An 18,743-nucleotide genomic window follows, 5' to 3' on the forward strand; every position below is an offset into this window, starting at 1 on the left:
CAGATGGTTGGGAATTATAAGACAAGATTCCATGGGCTGGTGGAGCTGTAAGGTTATCTACAAGCTGAAACAATCTTTGTAGTATTCTGTGAACTGTTATCAATTTTCTATTTTTCTATTGATTAATCTTAATGGAGGGGTTAGTTTTTCTATGTGTTGAGTTTCTTTACATTGTGAGAATCTTACAATACATATTTTCTGTCCTAACAGTGTGTCCATTTGCCTGTCATGTTTTTTGCAAAGACAGTGCACCTCAGGTCTGTCCTATTCCCCCAGAGCAAGCAAAAAGACCTCTTGGAGTAGATGTGCAAAGGGGAATAGGAACTGCATACAAAGGCTGTGTGAAGGTAAAAATACTGAACTAACAAGTGACTTGAAGGATAAAACATATTTTATTGTTTTCCACACTTATTCATATACATGTACAAATGAGTAAAGTGACACAAGATCTAACGTATGCATTTGGACCCATATGTTCCATAATTTATGTACATACAATTGTACCTACTCTGTATTTTTCAAAGTTACTTCTATAAGAACAAGCAGACCAGAGAGAGAGATGGCACCAGAAGTTAAATAGAATCAAAAGGAAAAGTATATAGTGCCACAGATGGAACAACAAGGCAGAGCCAAAGATCAGAGGAAGCAAAATTTTGTTAAAGGACCCAGTATGGTCTGTTTCAGCATGGTGCCTGCACCAGAGGCCTGTATACATAAAAATACAGATAAAACAATATGTAATCATTTAAAAACATGTACATATACAGAAGACTAAAAAATGTAACAAAAAGTTTGTATATATTAGTAATACACAGATACCTGGTGGTAGTCACTAAGGTACAAAGCTTCCTGTCATAATTCTGCAACGAGGGTTTTCAAGGTTAAATCAGCTGTATGTATTATATTCATGTAAAAAAACAACTAAAATGTCATATAAATAGTCATATAGCTTTACAAAAATGTGTCTTACAGAAGAAAACAGAAACATGAAATACATATTAATGAAAAGAAAATGCATAACCTGAACGATAAACAAAATTCTCACTGGGAACAGAGATGTGGCGTATCTATTGTAATTGGTTTAAGAATACGTATGTGAGTAAATGGAATTTATATAAGAGGAAACACTTGTTTGTAAACAAAAGAAGTACATTTAGCAAGCCATAGTAAAACAGACAATGATAAATAATATCTATAGATACATGGAGAGATATCTATCAGTCTATATATATATATATATATATATATATATATATCCAGCAATATCTTAGGAAAAACACGGTGGGGAAAACACAAAATACTGAACTATATTAAATTTTACAAAAAAATATGTTTGTAAATTAGAGCACAGCGTTACAAAAAAACAACTTAGACTTGAGTACTGAGCTGTTATCAATGTAGAAAACAGATAAAATGCCATGCAAGAAGATGCTGCCTGTTTGATAGCGGAGACAGTCCTTGATACAGCTTTTAGAGAAACATGGATTCGTGTTGGCATGAGAAGTCTCCTTTGTCACAATGTGTGTTGTCTTTTGGAAGACCGAAGGCTGATAACTAAAGAATTAAAGAACTGAATAACTAAAGAAGATGAAGTTTTTTTTTTAAGTTAAGTAGTTGGATTTTGTCTGAAAGATTTTGATAAAAAGTAAATTTTTGATGAACATGTAATATAAAAAAGAAAAAATATTTGGTAGCAAAAGTCTTTGGATCAATGACACATACATGCCCACTTTAAATTGTGTTTGGCTCGATAAATTGGGCCTTAAAAGTGGAGTCATAGCTTCTGACAGATCCTATACTGCTATTGAAAAGATTATTTTACTTTCTATGAATATATGAACTTTATAGGAGCTGGGCAGTTGGTTTGGGTACAAGCTCAGTGTGGCATTTAAAAAGCATAATGGTGCCAGAAGGCATGTCAGTGCATTCTGAACATGCGGAAAGAACAACTAATAATTATTTAAAATCTGAAGTTAAAGTGTATAAATCAGAGCCTGATAGTTAACTGAATACCAAGATGTTCAAAAAAATGCTATACTGTGCATTACTTTTATAAGGACATCGTCATTATTTCTCATGAACACGAAAACTAAAGAAAGGAATTTAAACAAAAAATAAAACTAAGGTGCACAGCTAGAAAACATAAGAAGTTCTGATGTATTAAATTTAATTAAAACTTATCAAAGTAGTTCCACAAGGATTATCATAATTCAGTAAAATACTGCACGAGATAGTACTGTGGCATGACACACCTTTTGACACCATAGTGGTATTTAAACGTAATATATCAGAAAATCTTATTTTTTCCAGTGTTGTACGTTAGTTTTATTTTTTTTGTTTAAATTCCGTTTTCATGCCTTCTTTTAAACTCCTTTCTTTATTTTTTTAAGTTAACAGCTTAGTACTTGCATCTTTTGTAAGTTGGTTTTATAACATTGTGTTCTAATCTACAAAACATTTTTTGTAACAAATTTAGGGCCCTGTTTACTAAGGCGTGTTAGTTTTTTTAATGCACCTACAATTAGCGCACACGCTAACCGTGTACAAACATGGTTAACGTGTTATAAACACTAACACACCTATAACACAACTTAGTAAACAGGTCCCTTAATATATTTCACTGTTTTGTGTATTCCCCATGGGATTTTTCTGACACTTTCAGGGCTCTTTGTTTTTTTTCTTTTACTTTGTATGTATTAATTCATTCCATTATTTAGCCCATCCTCCCAATAATGCCCAGAAACTTTACAGGCTTTGCTGTGCCACACCAAAAGTGGCCAATCTCTAGCACTAATCTCTCTGCTGCCTGAAGTCCAAGTTTCAGCACAAGGATCGGCAGCACTATTTGATTCCAGAGCTGGCCTCCACCCACTCCCCCCTCTCTGGCTGACCAAGGTTGGGGATGATATAGAAGTGGTATTCATAGCCTCTGGAAGGACAGTCATTGCACAACAGTGACATCTACTGATCAGCTCAAGCGTGCCAGGTTCCAGAGAGAATTGAGATCTGAGCTTTTCAGTGGGAAATCTGCCAGGGCAATTGCTTAACAGAAGGGATGAACAAAACAGGGAAAACCTTTCAGGCAGGTGCAAATAAGGACTTACTGCGCCACAGCCCAGTTTACAGCAGGTTATCATGTGCTGGAAACCAAAATGAAGCAGGAGAGCCAAAACAAAAGATGTCTGGCATATTTAAAGTATGCAGTGTGAGGTTAAATTTATTTATTTTTATTTTTGTTACATTTTTGTACCCCGCGCTTTCCCACTCATGGCAGGCTCAATGCAGCTTACATGGGGCAATGGAGGGTTAAGTGACTTGTCCAGAGTCACAAGGAGCTGCCTGTGCCTGAAGTGGGAATTGAACTCAGTTCCCCAGGACCAAAGTCCACCACCCTAACCACTAGGCCACTCCTCCACTCTGAATAAACTCTGAATTCTTTAATATTCTCGCCCATGGTGTAGTTTGGGGGAGCAAGGCCCATGGTGTAGTTTGGGGGAGCGAGGGGGGGGGCATTGCCTGAAACGTTGCTGGATTGGGTGCCGACATAATCTTCCCCATTCCCCTGTGCCCCATCATAAATCCCTTTCTCCTCTGTCTTCTATCCCTTCTGGCTCCCCCACCGCCTGTGGCTCATCTCTCTAGGCTCCTTCCTGATACAGTGGGTAAGAGCTCTAAAAAGATAAAGCTGCCAGTATGGAGCCCACACTGACAGCAAGGCTTGCTGGAACCTCGCCCTGTGACACACTTCCTGCTGCAGTGGGGGAGGTTCCAGCAGAGCATGGCTGTCAGTGCTGCAGCACGTGGCTCTTTATCAACAGCTTTATCTTTTTCTTTTTCTTTCTAGAGCTCAGAACCGCTGCATCGGTAAGGAGCCTCCGGTTTGAAGAGGGATGTGGGGAGGATGGACCGCAGGAGGAGAGAGAGCCAGAACAGACAGTGTTAGTCAGGTTGGAGCCTCTTGTTTGAAGCGATGGTGGCGGGGAAGACTGACCGCAAAAGGTGGAGGAGTCAGAATGAACTAAGGAGGTTAGATTGAGAACAGGAGACGGCATGACTTCAAAAAGATGAATCCAGTTAGGTTAGTCTCCCTTTCCCTCTCCTCCATGCAGTTGTTCACCCAAAACAAAGCAAGCAAACCTATGAGCTGCTGTATCCATATTGTCGTTCTTTATTGTTGTCAGCATTGTTATTTGATCTCAACTTATATTTTCAAATATGCTGGCTTACGCAGCATAGGTTGAAACCTGGGAGGCCGGGGAGGAGCAAACGCACCGACGCAGGAAGGTAGGGGGTGGGGGCAGTGGCGGCCTGAGTGAGTGAGGGACAGTGGCTGCTACGGCAGCCCTTCCTCGGGCCTGGCTCTGTCTCTGTCTCTCTGTGTCTCTGCACAGACTGCACATAAAGGGACAGGAAGAGGGGAGACAGGCTGCACATAAAGGTAAGAGGAAAGACAGGCTACATATGAAGAGAAGAGAGATTAAAAACAATATAAATTTGAGAAGGAGGCAGAGAAATCAAAGAAAGCTGAACATGAAAGATCAGTACCAGACATAGGGCAGGAGATGAGAAATGAAATTGCAAATGGAAAGGAGGCCCTGGAAATAGAGTTATGAGCACAGACAGAGGAAAGCAGAGCCAAAGATTGGGAACAAGATGATTGGAATAATAAAATCACCAGACTACAGAGGTAGGAAATATGATTTTATTTTCAGTTTAGTGATTTAATCTACATGTGTCGGCTTTATTTTGTACTGTACTGGAGAACTGTATTTCTTTCTGTTTCTCTGATGTTGCACGACATGCAGAATCCTGCACCTCTTTTAGTTTTTGTCTGCATGTTTTTTCTGGTTCCCTATTTTATATCAGGTGAGAGTCTTGCTGTGTCTCTGCAACTGAAGTAAAGGATTCTGCTGGTATGGTATGATCTTGTGTCCATTTGGAGGGTTTTATATTACTTCACAAAGTGTCAGGCAGATGGGAAGAGAAGAGTGTGCTGGGGGAGGGGAAAGGAAGGTGAGCATAGGCAGAAGAATGGAGTGAGTCACAGGGACCATGGCCCTACCAACTTTTTTGTCCCATACAGCATCAACACCAGGGGGAGTGCAAAGGGGTAGGGACAGAGCTTGGCTTGTTTGGCTCTTCCAAGTAAAAAGATATTCTGCTGCCCCAGAAGAAGAGTTCCAGGATGGTGAAGGAAAAGAGAAAGGGAGAGAGGTGAGGGAGTGTATTAGGAGAAGGAAGGGAAAGAAGAGAGCAGCAGTGTGTACTGGGGAGTGGGAAGGTGAGAGATGGCAGAGATATGGGGGGTGGGAGGATGTGAGATAATGAAGGGAGAGAAAAGTGGAGAGAAGAGATGAAAAAAAAGCAAGAGGAAAGGCAGGGGAGGAAGGGGGAAGGAAAGAGATGAAAGGGAAGAATTGCTGAGAAGGGTGGGGAGGAAAGATGTAGGAAGGGTCAGAAGAAGAAAGAAGTAAAGAGGAATAGGGTGGTTTAGAGGAGAGCAGCAAGTGGAGGAAGAGATGAGGGAAGGCGGTAAATGGAATTATGGAGATGTGGGGAGGAAGAAAGTGTGCGGAAAAGTGAGGAGGGGAGGCAAATGGAAGAGTATAGGGGAGTAAAGGGAAACACAAGGAAAAGGTGAAAACACAAAGGAAATGGAGGGGAGAGTAAACTAATCAATGCCTATTTGAGGGGAGGGGAAGAATATTTTCCCTGTTCCACCAATCTGAACTCTCTATCCCTTGCACTCCCCCCCCCACCCCCTCCCCAAATGAAATAGTCAAACTACGCCTATGTCCTCGCCCTTTGCTTCTATGCCTGGACAGACCATCCTCTAAAGCCTTACTACTTCAGGAGCAAACTCGCATACCATTAGCTTTGTAAAACACCTGAAATACTGAGTTACACTCTTCTTACTGGAGATCAAATCTGTTAAAAATAAAATCTTAAAAGGGAAAACATAAGTTTCTATAATGGACTGTGGACAAATCTCAGATGTTTTTACTTAAATTTAATAGAAACCATTACCACCACAGCCTTTATTAAAGGAAAAGTGTTATAAGTGAAACACCTCCATTTGTCCAGCTGTTTCAAAAGATTTTACAGCAGCCCTCTTTAGTGACATATGCTCCATAGCTTCCTCCAGAATCTTTGCCGTTTCAGCCTTCTATCTCTTCCCCCCACCCCTCAGCCACATAGTCCTATTCCTTCTCCAACGTAGGAATATATGGATGTCTGTAGTGTTTAGCACAGTGGCGTAGCTACGTGGGCCTGGGCCCCCGTAGATTTGGCCCTGGACCCGCCTGCCGACGACCCTCTCGACCCCCCCCCCCCCCCCCCACCGCCAACCTGACACCGCCATCGCCGTTGGCTACCATTGCTGGCGGGGAACCCCAATCCCTGCCAGCCGAGGTCCTCCTCTTCCTGAAAAAGCTTCGTTTTGTTTCTGACGTCCTGCACATTGTACGTGCAGGACTTCAGACTCGTAGAAACAGAACTAATCTTTGCAGATCTGCAAAGTCAGAAACAGAACAAAGCCATTGCAGGAAGAAGAGGACCTCGACTGGCGGGGATTGGGGTCCACCGCCAGCAAAGGTAGCCCGCGGCGGGGGAGGGTTGGCAGCGTGAGGGGGGCGAGGGGGTCATCGGTGGGAGGGGGTCAAGAGGGTCGTCGGCAGGGGTCCTCAAAGTTGGTGGCGGCAGCAGTGGGGATCAGCAATAGCAGGGGGGAGGTCGGGGGGGCTAAAATGTGCCCCCTCACCTCGGGCTCTGGACCCCCCTCCCGCCGAAGTCTGGTTACACCCCTGATTTAGCACACGCTTATTTTTAGAGTGCGCTAAAAATGCTACCACAGCTTAGTAAAAGACACCTTAATTTGTAGACAAAAAGGACGTGGAACTATTGAACATGGGGGAGATGGTGGTCTGTCCAGGGTCATAAGCAACAGGAGTTAAGGGGTTGGAAAAGGGAGTAGAGTGACTATTCTCCATTCTGCCGTGGACTCCCCCTTTCCTTCTCTTCCCTCAAGGTTGTCTGGAAAAGAGGAGCTGGGGCAGAACATCCCTGCTGCTGTGGACTCTGTAAAGAAGTGGCGGAACTGCGTTCCAGGCATTCCCCCAAAACATAAGCCCTGTTTTTACATGCATATATTACATTTTGTATTGATATTTAATTATTATACTGTTGCAGCTGATTTAACCTTGAATATCCTTGTTGCAGAATTATGGCAGGAAGCTTTCTGCATTTGCGACTACCACCTGATATCTGTGTATTACTAATATGTACAAACACATTTTTTACTTGTTACCATTGATGTGCCCAAAGGCTTACCTGTAACAGGTATTCTCCGTGAACAACAGGATAATGCAGAGACAGCTCCCCACCTACCTTCCCCTTAAAAAAAAAAAAAAAAAAAAAAAGTTGTATATGAAGACCTTTCAAAGTCAGTGAATGCTGTCTCATGTGCTATAGTAGAGATTCCTTGGGAGATCTATATTCCTATGCAGTTCCTACCCATTTTTGACCTAAATTCACACTAGTTATATGCCAAACTGAGGAGGGTGCTGACATCACCAGAGTAAGAAGTAGTCTAAGCTACCTCATTGGTTGAATATTCTATTATCAATCTAGAGAGGGCAATTCTAGTCAGGCAGCCTACAGACAAGTGTGTCTGCATTTTCCTGTTAATGGAGAATCGCTGTTACAGGTAAACAACTCCACTTTTTACAGTGACCTTCACAAAAAAAAAAAAAAGTAACCCTGCTCTGATCATTACTTACAAACTACAGCTGTCGTTGTCTTTTTTTTGTTTTGTTTTGTTTTGTTACTTATTGAATCAACTTGGAGAACAAAAGAAACAAGCCAAAGATTTGAATACAATAACAGCAAGTTTCAGCTGCAGAGAGAAGTTACAAATATGCATCAGCCTCCTTCAATGTATACATTTTTTAAACAGTGTTAACCCCCCCCCCCCCCCACACACACACACACACACACACAACCCCTATAAGCAACACTCTAACAATCAAATCCAACCTCCCCTCCCATACACACACCTGCATCAGCAAGAACAAAAACAGAAGAGTGTCTCTGAAGTAGGAACATAAAAAGAAATGAAGCAAAGCTACTCATGTTATTTGCTCAGGTTCTCGTGTACAAATCAAAGGTTTCCAGATCTTTCCCCATTTACGAATAGATTTTCTCTGTTGGGCTGATAACATCTCCATACCGTATAGAAACCAAAGTTTAAGTAACCATGTATATTTGGAGGGGGGGGGCCCACTTTTTCCCAGTTACCTGCAATAATTAACCACACTGAAGCAAAATCTAAGTAAAGTATTCTTTGGTATTGTCAGAGCAGGTACTTTTCTATTTAATAAGAAAGTAACCAGGTCCCAAAGTATTTCCCAGCCATTTCACAGATGGATGCAAAACTGAATCGTTTTCTAAAAAGAGCAAACCCTAGGACAGCTCCACCAAATATGGCCCATAATTTCCCTTTGACCACATTATCGCCAGCAAAGGGTCGAAGCAAGGAAAAATAACGATGTAAATTCTCTGGAGTTAATCGCCAATAAAATACTTTGTAATTATTTTCTTGGATATTGATAGCTAAAGCAGGTTCCATTTGTTTTCAATCAGCCTCATCATAATGCACATGTAAACCTGTCTCCCAATGCACCCTGTGAGTAAGAGCACAAGGGCAGAACGCCATAAATCTATACATAAAAGATAGTGTAATCCTCTTTTGATGGGTCACCTTGGTTCTGCCTGGAAAGTCTCAGAAGCATCAAAGTAAAAGTTATTAATTTCTTTCCCTACAGGTTCCAAAGCCCACAGGGGTGAAAAAAGGGTGGCAGAGAGCTTATGCAGTTGTGTGTGACTGCAAACTCTTCCTGTACGATATACCTGAAGGAAAATCCACACAACCAGGAGTGGTTGCAAGTCAAGTACTGGATCTCAGGTTTGTTCTAATAGGAATCTCTGTTCATAAGTTAAAAGTCTAGAGTCAGGTTTGTTGTAGTCCTGGGCACTGTCTTGTAGAGGGATCTAGTTCAATTCCATGCTCATATCTGCTGTTCAATGGATTAACTGAGACTAGAGATATTGTGGAGGCAGTAGTCACTGGGCTGGAGTTGGTGGTGGGGAAAGTTATAGTTATTGTACAATGGCAACACCTATTGGCCAAATTTAGGGCCCATGATGGCTGAAGACTGTTGGCTACAGTGACTAGTCTAAAGTAAGTTAGAAGGGAAAAATGAGAGTTCATAATGAATTAGAAGCCCAGAGGAGCTTGAAGAAACTAAATAAAGGGTAGGTTGAGGCTATTACTAACATCAAGCAATCTTGTTTATGAGAAATGCAGTACAGAAAAAAAAATAAATGAAGTGCAAGAGAATTTCTTTTTGTTTAATAATAGTGTGGAAATAATCAGTAAAATCTTCAAATTTTGTTGGATTTCAGCTTTAGGAAATCTAGAGGTTTGTCTACTAAAGTGCAGTAAACTTAGTGCGTAGACTTTCAGATGAATTTTTGAAAGAGAAGGATTCCCATCTTCCGGCACAAATTGGGAGATGGGCGTCCTCTCGGGGTCGCCCAAATCAGCATAATCGAAAGCTGATTTTAGGCGTCCTCAACTGCTTTCTGTTGCGGGGACGACCAAAATTCATGGGGCGTGTCAGCACCGTACCGAAGGTGGGACTGGGGCGTGATTTAGAGATGAGTGTCCTCGACCGATAATGGAAAAAAGAAGGGCGTCCCTGATGAGCATTTGGCCAACTTTACTTGGTCCATTTTTTTTCACGACCAAGCCTCAAAAAGGTGCCCGAACTGACCAGATGACCACCGGAGGGAATCGGGGATGACCTCCCCTTACTCCCCCAGTGGTCACCAACCCCCTCCCACCCCCCAAAAAAAATTTATTTAAACATTTTTTTCCAGCCTCTATGCCAGCCTCAAATGTCATACCCAGCTCCATCACAGCACTATGCAGGTCCCTGGAGCAGTTTTTAGTGGGTGCAGTACACTTCAGGCAGGCGGACCCAGGTCCATTCCCCTCCACCTGTTACACTTGTGGTGGTAAATGTTGAGCCCTTCACCCCTTAGGGTTATGGTAGTGGTGTACAGTTGTGGGGAGTGGGTTTGGGGGGGGGGGGGGGTTGGAGGGCTCAGCACCGAAGGTAAGGGAGCTTTGCAGCTGGGAGCAATTTGTGAAGTCCACTGTAGTGCCCCCTAGGTTGCCCAGTTGGTGTCCTGGCATGTGAGGGGGACCAGTACAGTACGAATGGTGGCTCCTCCCACGACCAAATAGCTTGGATTTGGTCGTTTTTGAGATGGGCGTCCTCGGTTTCCATTATCGCCGAAAACCGGGGACGCCATCTCAAAAACAACCTAAGGACGACCATCTCTAAGATCAGCCTAAATTTCATGATTTGGGCATCCCTGACTATTATCGATACGAAAGATGGACGCCCATCTTGTTTCGATAATACGGGTTGCCCCGCCCCTTTAACAGGGCCTTCCTGCGAGGACGCCCTCATGACAACTTGGGCGCCCCGTTCGATTATGCCCCTCTTTGTATTAATTTTTGCATCTAATACACAAGTGTCTATTGTGGGGAGGGGATTCCCAGCATATTCCTGTACAGTTACTACACAGAAGAGTTCTTTAGAGCACAGATGCACTTACCGTCTCCTAATCAAGAGCATAACCGGACATAGGTTTTGAGTTGCCTAGTCAAGAAGTGGGTAGGCAGCAAATGTTCTTTCCCTCTGATCCCTTTACTCGCTGTCCACCTCTCCCCCTACTCAACTTAAAAAATAAAATAAAATACTTGAGCTGGCGGTGAACTCAGCTGAAGACCTCCCCCAGTAGCATCAGAAACACTACTCACCACCTCAGCAGTCTGCTTCAGCTCCCTGAACTGCCAACGCCTACACATACTTAGTTTTGCGCATGCACTGAAATCTGTATATGCGTGTTTGCCGACAGTGGTGGTTCAGGGAGCTGCAGCATTTTCTGTGTCATCAGGGGGAGGTCTTCAGCTGGCAGGGCTTGGGATCCCTGCCAGCTACGTCCAGTAAGGGTGCATCACCACTGTTCCTAAGTGCTTCAACCCTAACTGCAACAGTGATGGTGCATGGTAAGATAACATACAATGTGCATTCCCCACCCATAACCCACTCATTTCTGTCCTGATAACAGGCTAAGCAATTAGCATGAATTAGTCGTGCCAGTGCGGTAATGGTTACTTTACTCATGCACTAACAGCGTGCACTAATTCACATGTTACTGCTTAGGCCATTTTAGTAGACAAGCTCCTTAGTTCCTAAATAGCTGCGAAGACATCTGTATGATACACCAAATAGTACTTCTTCACCACACAGTAGAATAGTTTATCTTCAGTTTTAGTCACTTAGTATCCAGTGCTCATCTATGGTGCTTACATCAGTTTAAATGAAAATAATTAGGGTAGCCTACCCATCTTTGATTATAATAAAACAACATGTTGTGCTTGAATTCTTGAGTCAGTCTTTGTAGTTTTAGAAAATTATGAAAATGCAGCACAGCGGAGGACAGATGTAGGTGTTTTCTCTTTAGTTATATATATATATATTTAATATTTTCTTTCTCAATCTTGTGATGTGTTCTTTTCTTCAGAGATGAGGATTTTTCTGTGAGCTCAGTCCTGGCTCCAGATGTAATACATGCCACCCGCAAAGACATCCCATGTATATTCAGGGTAGGTTTCTTTATACCCACTTCAGTTGTGAAGACCATTTATTTTTAGATGTCAGGTTTATTGTTGCTTAATGAGAAGCAGTTGCTTATTCTGCTGCTGTGGTGTGATGTCTGCTTTCTGGTGCTATTATAACAACTGTATAAAACAATAAATATATAAGTTTGGCAAATTCTAATTTGTTCTTTGTTTAGAAATGCGTGGTGTTGTGCTTTCCCCAAAGAACTCCAGAGTTCAAAAGCAATCTGGGGACTTAAACTTCTCACTGTTCATGAAAGAACTAAAGTACAGTCTTCATTATCCGACCTTCAGTAATTCGACCATTCGGCATATCTGACAGACCCCCTCTCAGTGACATCATCACATTTATTTCTATTAAAAATCTTTGTGTTAGAGCAATTTTTGAAAATCAGAAACTCTATGCTTTTGTTTATGCATTTTTTGAGGGGTTTATATAGTGTTCTCTATATTATCCAACAACAGGTTGGTCCTGTTTAGGTCAGGTAATTGAGACTGTACTGTAAAATGAAGTTGGAGTTTTCACTATTCTTGTATACTTTTAACAATTTCAGGAATAATTGCCTTTCTAGTGATAGCAGCATCACTCTCCAGTAAGCATTACATTTACTATCGGAAAAGAAGGCTATGCAAATTTGAAATAGTAGGGTGGACAGACTTCTAAGATTCATCGTCCCCCATGGCACATTGTCAGGGTATGTAGGCAGGTTGAAGTAATCATCTACTTGTGGCAAGAGACTGGAGTGATAACCCAGAAACAATTATTTTGTGGTCTTTGGTATAAACAGTTTAAATTCCTAGAAGTGTTCCTTTGATGAACCAGAGCAGCTTCCAGTATTTGTATATTCTTCCTTTGAAAAGAAACCATTTATTTGTAAACACGGTCAACCACGACTAGAGGTGGCTTTGAAGTCTTCCTACTCTACTCTGACCCACTATTTAAAAATACACTTTCCTGTCAGCATGGTCCAAGTCCAGCAGTCTTATTTATGTAGAACAGGAAGTGAAATATTCTGCATTCTATGCAGATGCAGTGTGTAAACTGGAATTTCTTAGTTTGACTCTTGACATTTTTCCTACTGTAATCAGAATAACATGACTCTGCATAACATACCACCTACTGGGGAACAGTTCAGTATAGCCAATTTGCAGGTTGTTAAATGCTGGTACATAAGTACATAAGTAAGTACATAAGTAATGCCATACTGGGAAAAGACCAAGGGTCCATCGAGCCCAGCATCCTGTCCACGACAGCGGCCAATCCAGGCCAAGGGCACCTGGCAAGCTTCCCAAACGTGCAAAATTCTATACATGTTGTTCCTGGAATTGTGGATTTTTCCCAAGTCCATTTAGTAGCGGTTTATGGACTTGTCCTTTAGGAAACCGTCCAGCCCCTTTTTAAACTCTGCTAAGCTAACCGCCCTCACCACTTTCTCCGGCAACGAATTCCAGAGTTTAATTATACATTGGGTGCTTAATCCTACTGTCTATGGGAGACATCTGTTATAGGTAAGCAACTTTGTTTTCCCTAGGGTACTCTTAACTATGGTCAAACTGAAGGAGGCCAGTCTTAGTGGGTTTAGAGATTAGGTATAGAAGGAGAGACCATGTAGTAGCCCAGCACCAAAAATAAGTTTTAGCTTCCATGTTACTAATTTCCTCCTAAGGTTTATGTACTAAGTGGGTCAAAACATTTTTAAATTTAAAAAACATTTCAGTACAAGAGAACCACTGTATGCATTTTCTCTTGCTATAGACCTGTAATATAGCACAGCACCTGCATCTTGAGCATGTTAGATACATGTTAGATCTTGAGTAGTTATACCCTCTGCGTGAGGGACATATGGCTTGTTTTCAAATGCCTACAGTGGATGCCCTAGTCACTGCGGTGACAAAGTGCGGAGAAAGTGGTGAGGGCGGTTAGCTTAGCAGAGTTTAAAAAGGGGCTGGACGGTTTCCTAAAGGACAAGTCCATAAACCGCTACTAAATGGACTTGGGAAAAATCCACAATTTCAGGAACAACATGTATAGAATTTTGTACGTTTGGGAAGCTTGCCAGGTGCCCTTGGCCTGGATTGGCCGCTGTCGTGGACAGGATGCTGGGCTCGATGGACCCTTGGTCTTTTCCCAGTATGGCATTACTTATGTACTTACTTATGTACCAGCATTTAACAACCTGCAAATTCGCTATACTGAACTGTTCCCCAGTAGGTGGTATGTTATGCAGAGTCATGTTATTCTGATTACAGTAGGAAAAATGTCAAGAGCCAAACTAAGAAATTCCAGTTTACACACTGCATCTGCATAGAATGCAGAATATTTCACTTCCTGTTCTACATAAATAAGACTGCTGGACTTGGACCATGCTGACAGGAAAGTGTATTTTTAAATAGTGGGTCAGAGTAGAGTAGGAAGACTTCAAAGCCACCTCTAGTTGTGGTTGACCGTGTTTACAAATAAATGGTTTCTTTTCAAAGGAAGAATATACAAATACTGGAAGCTGCTCTGGTTCATCAAAGGAACACTTCTAGGAATTTAAACTGTTATGTCCATCAACCAGCAGGGGAGATAGAGAGCACTCAAACTTTCACAGTGCCCTCTTGGCCAGCTAGCTCCACTGCCTCTTCAGTATTTGAAGCTTCCAAAGCAGTATGGCAAACCGCAATGGGAATCACAAGAGCTTTCCTCACAGCGAACGATGGCCCATCACAAGGGCATGAACTCATAAAGGAGGGGAATGCACATCCTCCTGGAGGGAATAAACTCATCCTCCTTATTGTATAAGTGGAGGGGAACACACGCGCCTCCTGGAGCAGTTTCTACAAAATAGATACAAAATATCTTTGGCTAGTTCTAAATCAGCAGATCACAGGCAACTGTTTAATGGCTAAGTAAAAAAAATTTCTTTCAGTGGGAAGTTGACTTGCATGATTGAGTGTTCCTTTTCTCACAGCTGTCTGCCTTCTTTTGGCTGTCAAGGTGACAGCTTCCCTCTTAGGTTCACCTCCCAAGATCTCATCACTGCTAATCCTGACCGAAAACGAGACTGAGAAGAAGAAATGGGTTGGAATCTTAGAGGGACTACAGACCATCCTACACAAAAACAAACTGAAAAACCAGGTCGTTCATATTCCCCAAGAAGCGTATGATAGTACCCTGCCTCTTATAAAAGCAAGTTCCACTGCTGCTATCATAGGTATGCCTAGTTTAGTAGACTGTCTTAGCAAAATAGACACAAAAGAACAACAATGCATTGGAAACGCCAGCAGCCATAAAATACATTGTATCATCATATCTAGCATTAATACCTTCCGGGGATATCTATCCTACAATAGATGTTACTGTTCGGGTTGCTGCTGGTTCCATATCAGAACATTTAATGATTTTGGGCGATTTTATGGCTTTCCTTTAGAGAACTGAAAAATATTCACGTTCTTTCTTTAAACCTTCCAGTCCGCATGTGTCAGATATATTCTTCCTCTCCTGTCTAGAGAGCAATTTTGCACCTGGAGTTAAAATAAAAGTTTATCAAAATTTTCAGGCTGCCTTAATTTTTATTTCATTTGCTCTTTTTTCTGTCCTTTCATGATAATGAACAGAATAGGAAATAATTAAAACCAGAAGTATGATGTAGAACTTAAAACATTAGTACAGTTTAACATATGTATAGGGCCTGCTGTGTCAAGAGCTTCACCAGTTTTTATAAATCACATTCCTGTTGATGATGAGAAAACAGTTGATTGCCTCTTTTTGCTATAAAATTAGTATAGCTTTTTTTTGTACTTCATGAAGTAATTTGCTTTCTCTCTCTAAGGCTTTTGTACGGTATTTTCAGAATCTTCTAAGAATATAATTATTTCTTTCCAGGAAGACACTATTATGTAAAATCTTTGCTTAAGTAATGAATAAACTCAGAAGTGGGTCTTTAATTTACTTATATATTGTGATGTATTTTCCATTCTTTTTTTAGATCAAGATCGAATAGCCATTGGCACAGAAGAAGGATTGTATGTGATAGAACTCACTCGTGATGGTAAGATCTGCACAGTCCAGCCAGTCTGCCCAACAGTCATATTCATTATCAATTTATGATAAAACCAACAATACATCAGTATTGCTAACAACATTTTACTTGCTAAGTTCAACCTTAAAATCTTTTCCCTTCCCCTATTGAGATACACAACACCCACACTCATAGCATATGATATGAATGTAGTATAAAATACATATACTTGATCTCTATCTGTCTTTACTGTTTTTGGAACACAGACCGTAGAAGTCTGTCCAGCACTGGCTTTACTTCCCAACAATTTCTGTCAAAGCCCACTCCAGCCCATCCTGATGTGGAGCAGCTGATCCTGAAACCGACTAAAGGGGAAAGTTCTTTAGATGTAGTCCTAACTGGTACACAGGACTTGGTGCAATGCAGTGAAATTTGTCCTCCCAGGAGAAAATACTTTTTTTTTTTTTAAACCCTACAGCTGTAGCACTTAATTTTGAAAGGGAATGGGACTGGATATATTGATTTTCTGTGGTTTTGCAACTACATTCAAAGCGGTTTACATAGTATATACAGGTACTTATTTGTACTTGGAGTAATGGTGGGTTAAGTGGCTTGCCCACAGTCACAAGGAGGTGCAGTGGAAATCGAACCCAGCTCCCCGGGATCAAAGTCCGCTGAACTAACCACTGGGATACTCCTCCATGATTGAATAGAGAAATTATTTAGAAAAGACTGAAAGGAGAAGTTACCAGGGTTGAAAGTTTGCTCAAGGCATGGTTATTACTTACTGTTCCAAGACAAGCTCTGTAGTGAAATGGAGCACACTGGGGAGGGAGTGTGGCAGTGAAAAATTATTTATAAGCATTTTAGAACATGGGAAAAAAAATTATTTGCCCTTTTCTTTGAGCTGTCCTTTCTTGGGGGGGGGGGGGGGAGACTTCTTTGTCTTCTCCTTTGCTCCTCCCTTCTGTTCCCTCTCTTTCTGGCTTCTTCCTGAACTACTTTCCAAGAGCAGCAGCCTTTCCCCCAGCAGTAGTGTGGAGTAGAGCAGTGTGGCCTATCTCCCCAGCAGCTACTAGGAGCACAGCAATAGCACCTGTCTCCAGTAGCCACCTGAACTATAATAGTAGTTTCTTTTTAGAGGCCACAGAGACAACTCAGCCCACTCCCCACTGAATGCATACGCCATGACAGTAACTCTTGCCCTGCATACTGCTTGTATTTAATGAACTTTGAATGGATTTTTCAAGAGCTGCGTCTCAGAGACTGTTTGGTACGTTTCCAAGATAGGGTTTTCATCTCTCAGATCAATTCAAAGTGACCAATTTGAGTCCTGGTTTGCTCTGTTACACGCATGGAGATTTTATCCTCCTCTTCTTGTAAGTTCAGTGGGACAAAACCCAAACCCAAACTTCTTTGGGTTGATTTGAGTGTTTTGACATCCCTATTTTGAAGTCCTGTGAAAGTATGTTTTGTTGACTTGGATAAAAGGCACTATGTAATTCCAAATTAAATTATAAGTACATAATTACATAAGTATTGCCACACTGGGACAGACCAAAGGTCCATGAAGCCCAGCATCCTGTTTCCAACAGTGGCCAATCCAGGTCACAAATACCTGGCAAGATCCCAAAACAGTTCAATACATTTTATTCTGCTTATCCCAGAAATAAGCAGTGGATTTTCCACAAGTCATTTTAATAATGGTCTATGGACTTTTCCTTTAGGAAGCCGTCCAAACCTTTTTAAAACCCCACTAAGCCGCCTTTACCACATTCTCTGGCAAGAAATTCCAGAGTTCAATTACACGTTGAGTGAAGAAACATTTTCTCCAATTTGTTTTAAATTTACTACTTTGTAGGTCATCGCATACACCCTAGTCCTAGTATTTTTGGAAAGATACCCGTTCCACTACACTCATTATTTTATAGATCTGTATCGTATCTCCCCTCAGCTGTCTTTTCTCCAAGCTTACGACTACTGTTAAAGATTTTTAAAAACTGATATGTTAAAAAACTTGGACTAAATTAACCCTTTCTCTTCATTCGTGTAACTCTTGATTGTAAAACTTGTGAACCTTAAACAGCTTGGCAGTTTTCATTTAACTGTTCTTAATACTCATTAAAACTTGCATTATAATTGCAGTGATAGTTCGAGCTGCAGACTGTAAAAAGGTGTACCAGATCGAGTTGGTTCCTAAAGAAAAAATTGTTGTTCTCATCTGTGGTCGCAACCATCATGTTCACTTGAACCCATGGGCCTCTCTTGATGGATCAGAAAGCAGCTTTGACATTAAGCTTCCAGAAACTAAAGGCTGTCAGTTCATTGCAACCGGAACACTGAAGAAAGTCTCCTCAACTTGTTTGTTTGTAGCAGTCAAGCGACAGATTCTTTGTTACGAAATACACAGAACTAAACCTTTCCACAAGAAGTTCAATGAAATCCAGGCTCCTGGAAATGTACAGTGGATGGCATTCTTCAGGGACAGGCTCTGTGTCGGGTATCTGTCTGGGTTCTCTTTATTGAACGTCCAGGGAGATGGACAGTCAGTAAACCTGGTAAATCCTAGTGACTCCTCTCTTTCATTCCTCTCCCAGCATCCTTGTGATGCCCTTTGTGCTGTGGAGCTCAGTAATGAGGAGTACCTGCTTTGCTTCAGCCATATGGGAGTGTACGTCGATGCACATGGTCGGAGATCACGCTTGCAGGAGCTCATGTGGCCTGCAACTCCTGTTGCCTGTAGTATGTATATGTTTTTCTGTTGCTTTATCCCTGTTGCTGCTTTAAATGTTTGCAAATATTGGCATGTAAGTTTTTGGCTTGCAGACCTAGAAACAAAGAACCAGATATTATTCAGAGATCACTATATTTAAAGGGAAGGGGAAAGGGGATGGGATTTGATATACCGCATTTCTGTGGTTACAGTCAAAGCAGTTTACATATTACATGGGGTAATGGTGGGTTAAATGACTTGCCCAGTGTCA

General features: G+C 41.6%; 1 protein-coding gene across 1 annotated transcript in view; it reads left to right on the forward strand.

Moving 5' to 3' along the window:
* Nucleotides 1-18,743, forward strand: part of CDC42BPB (CDC42 binding protein kinase beta) — a 288,059-nt gene that overhangs the window by 243,297 nt on the left and 26,019 nt on the right. The window contains 6 exon segments of the mRNA XM_030214305.1: nt 211-347; nt 8,823-8,962; nt 11,659-11,740; nt 14,736-14,952; nt 15,727-15,789; nt 17,905-18,501. Coding sequence (XP_030070165.1) covers nt 211-347; nt 8,823-8,962; nt 11,659-11,740; nt 14,736-14,952; nt 15,727-15,789; nt 17,905-18,501 — 1,236 coding nt within the window.

The sequence above is a fragment of the Microcaecilia unicolor genome, chromosome 9 (assembly GCF_901765095.1).
Source record: "Microcaecilia unicolor chromosome 9, aMicUni1.1, whole genome shotgun sequence".
NCBI classification, from domain to species: domain Eukaryota; kingdom Metazoa; phylum Chordata; class Amphibia; order Gymnophiona; family Siphonopidae; genus Microcaecilia; species Microcaecilia unicolor.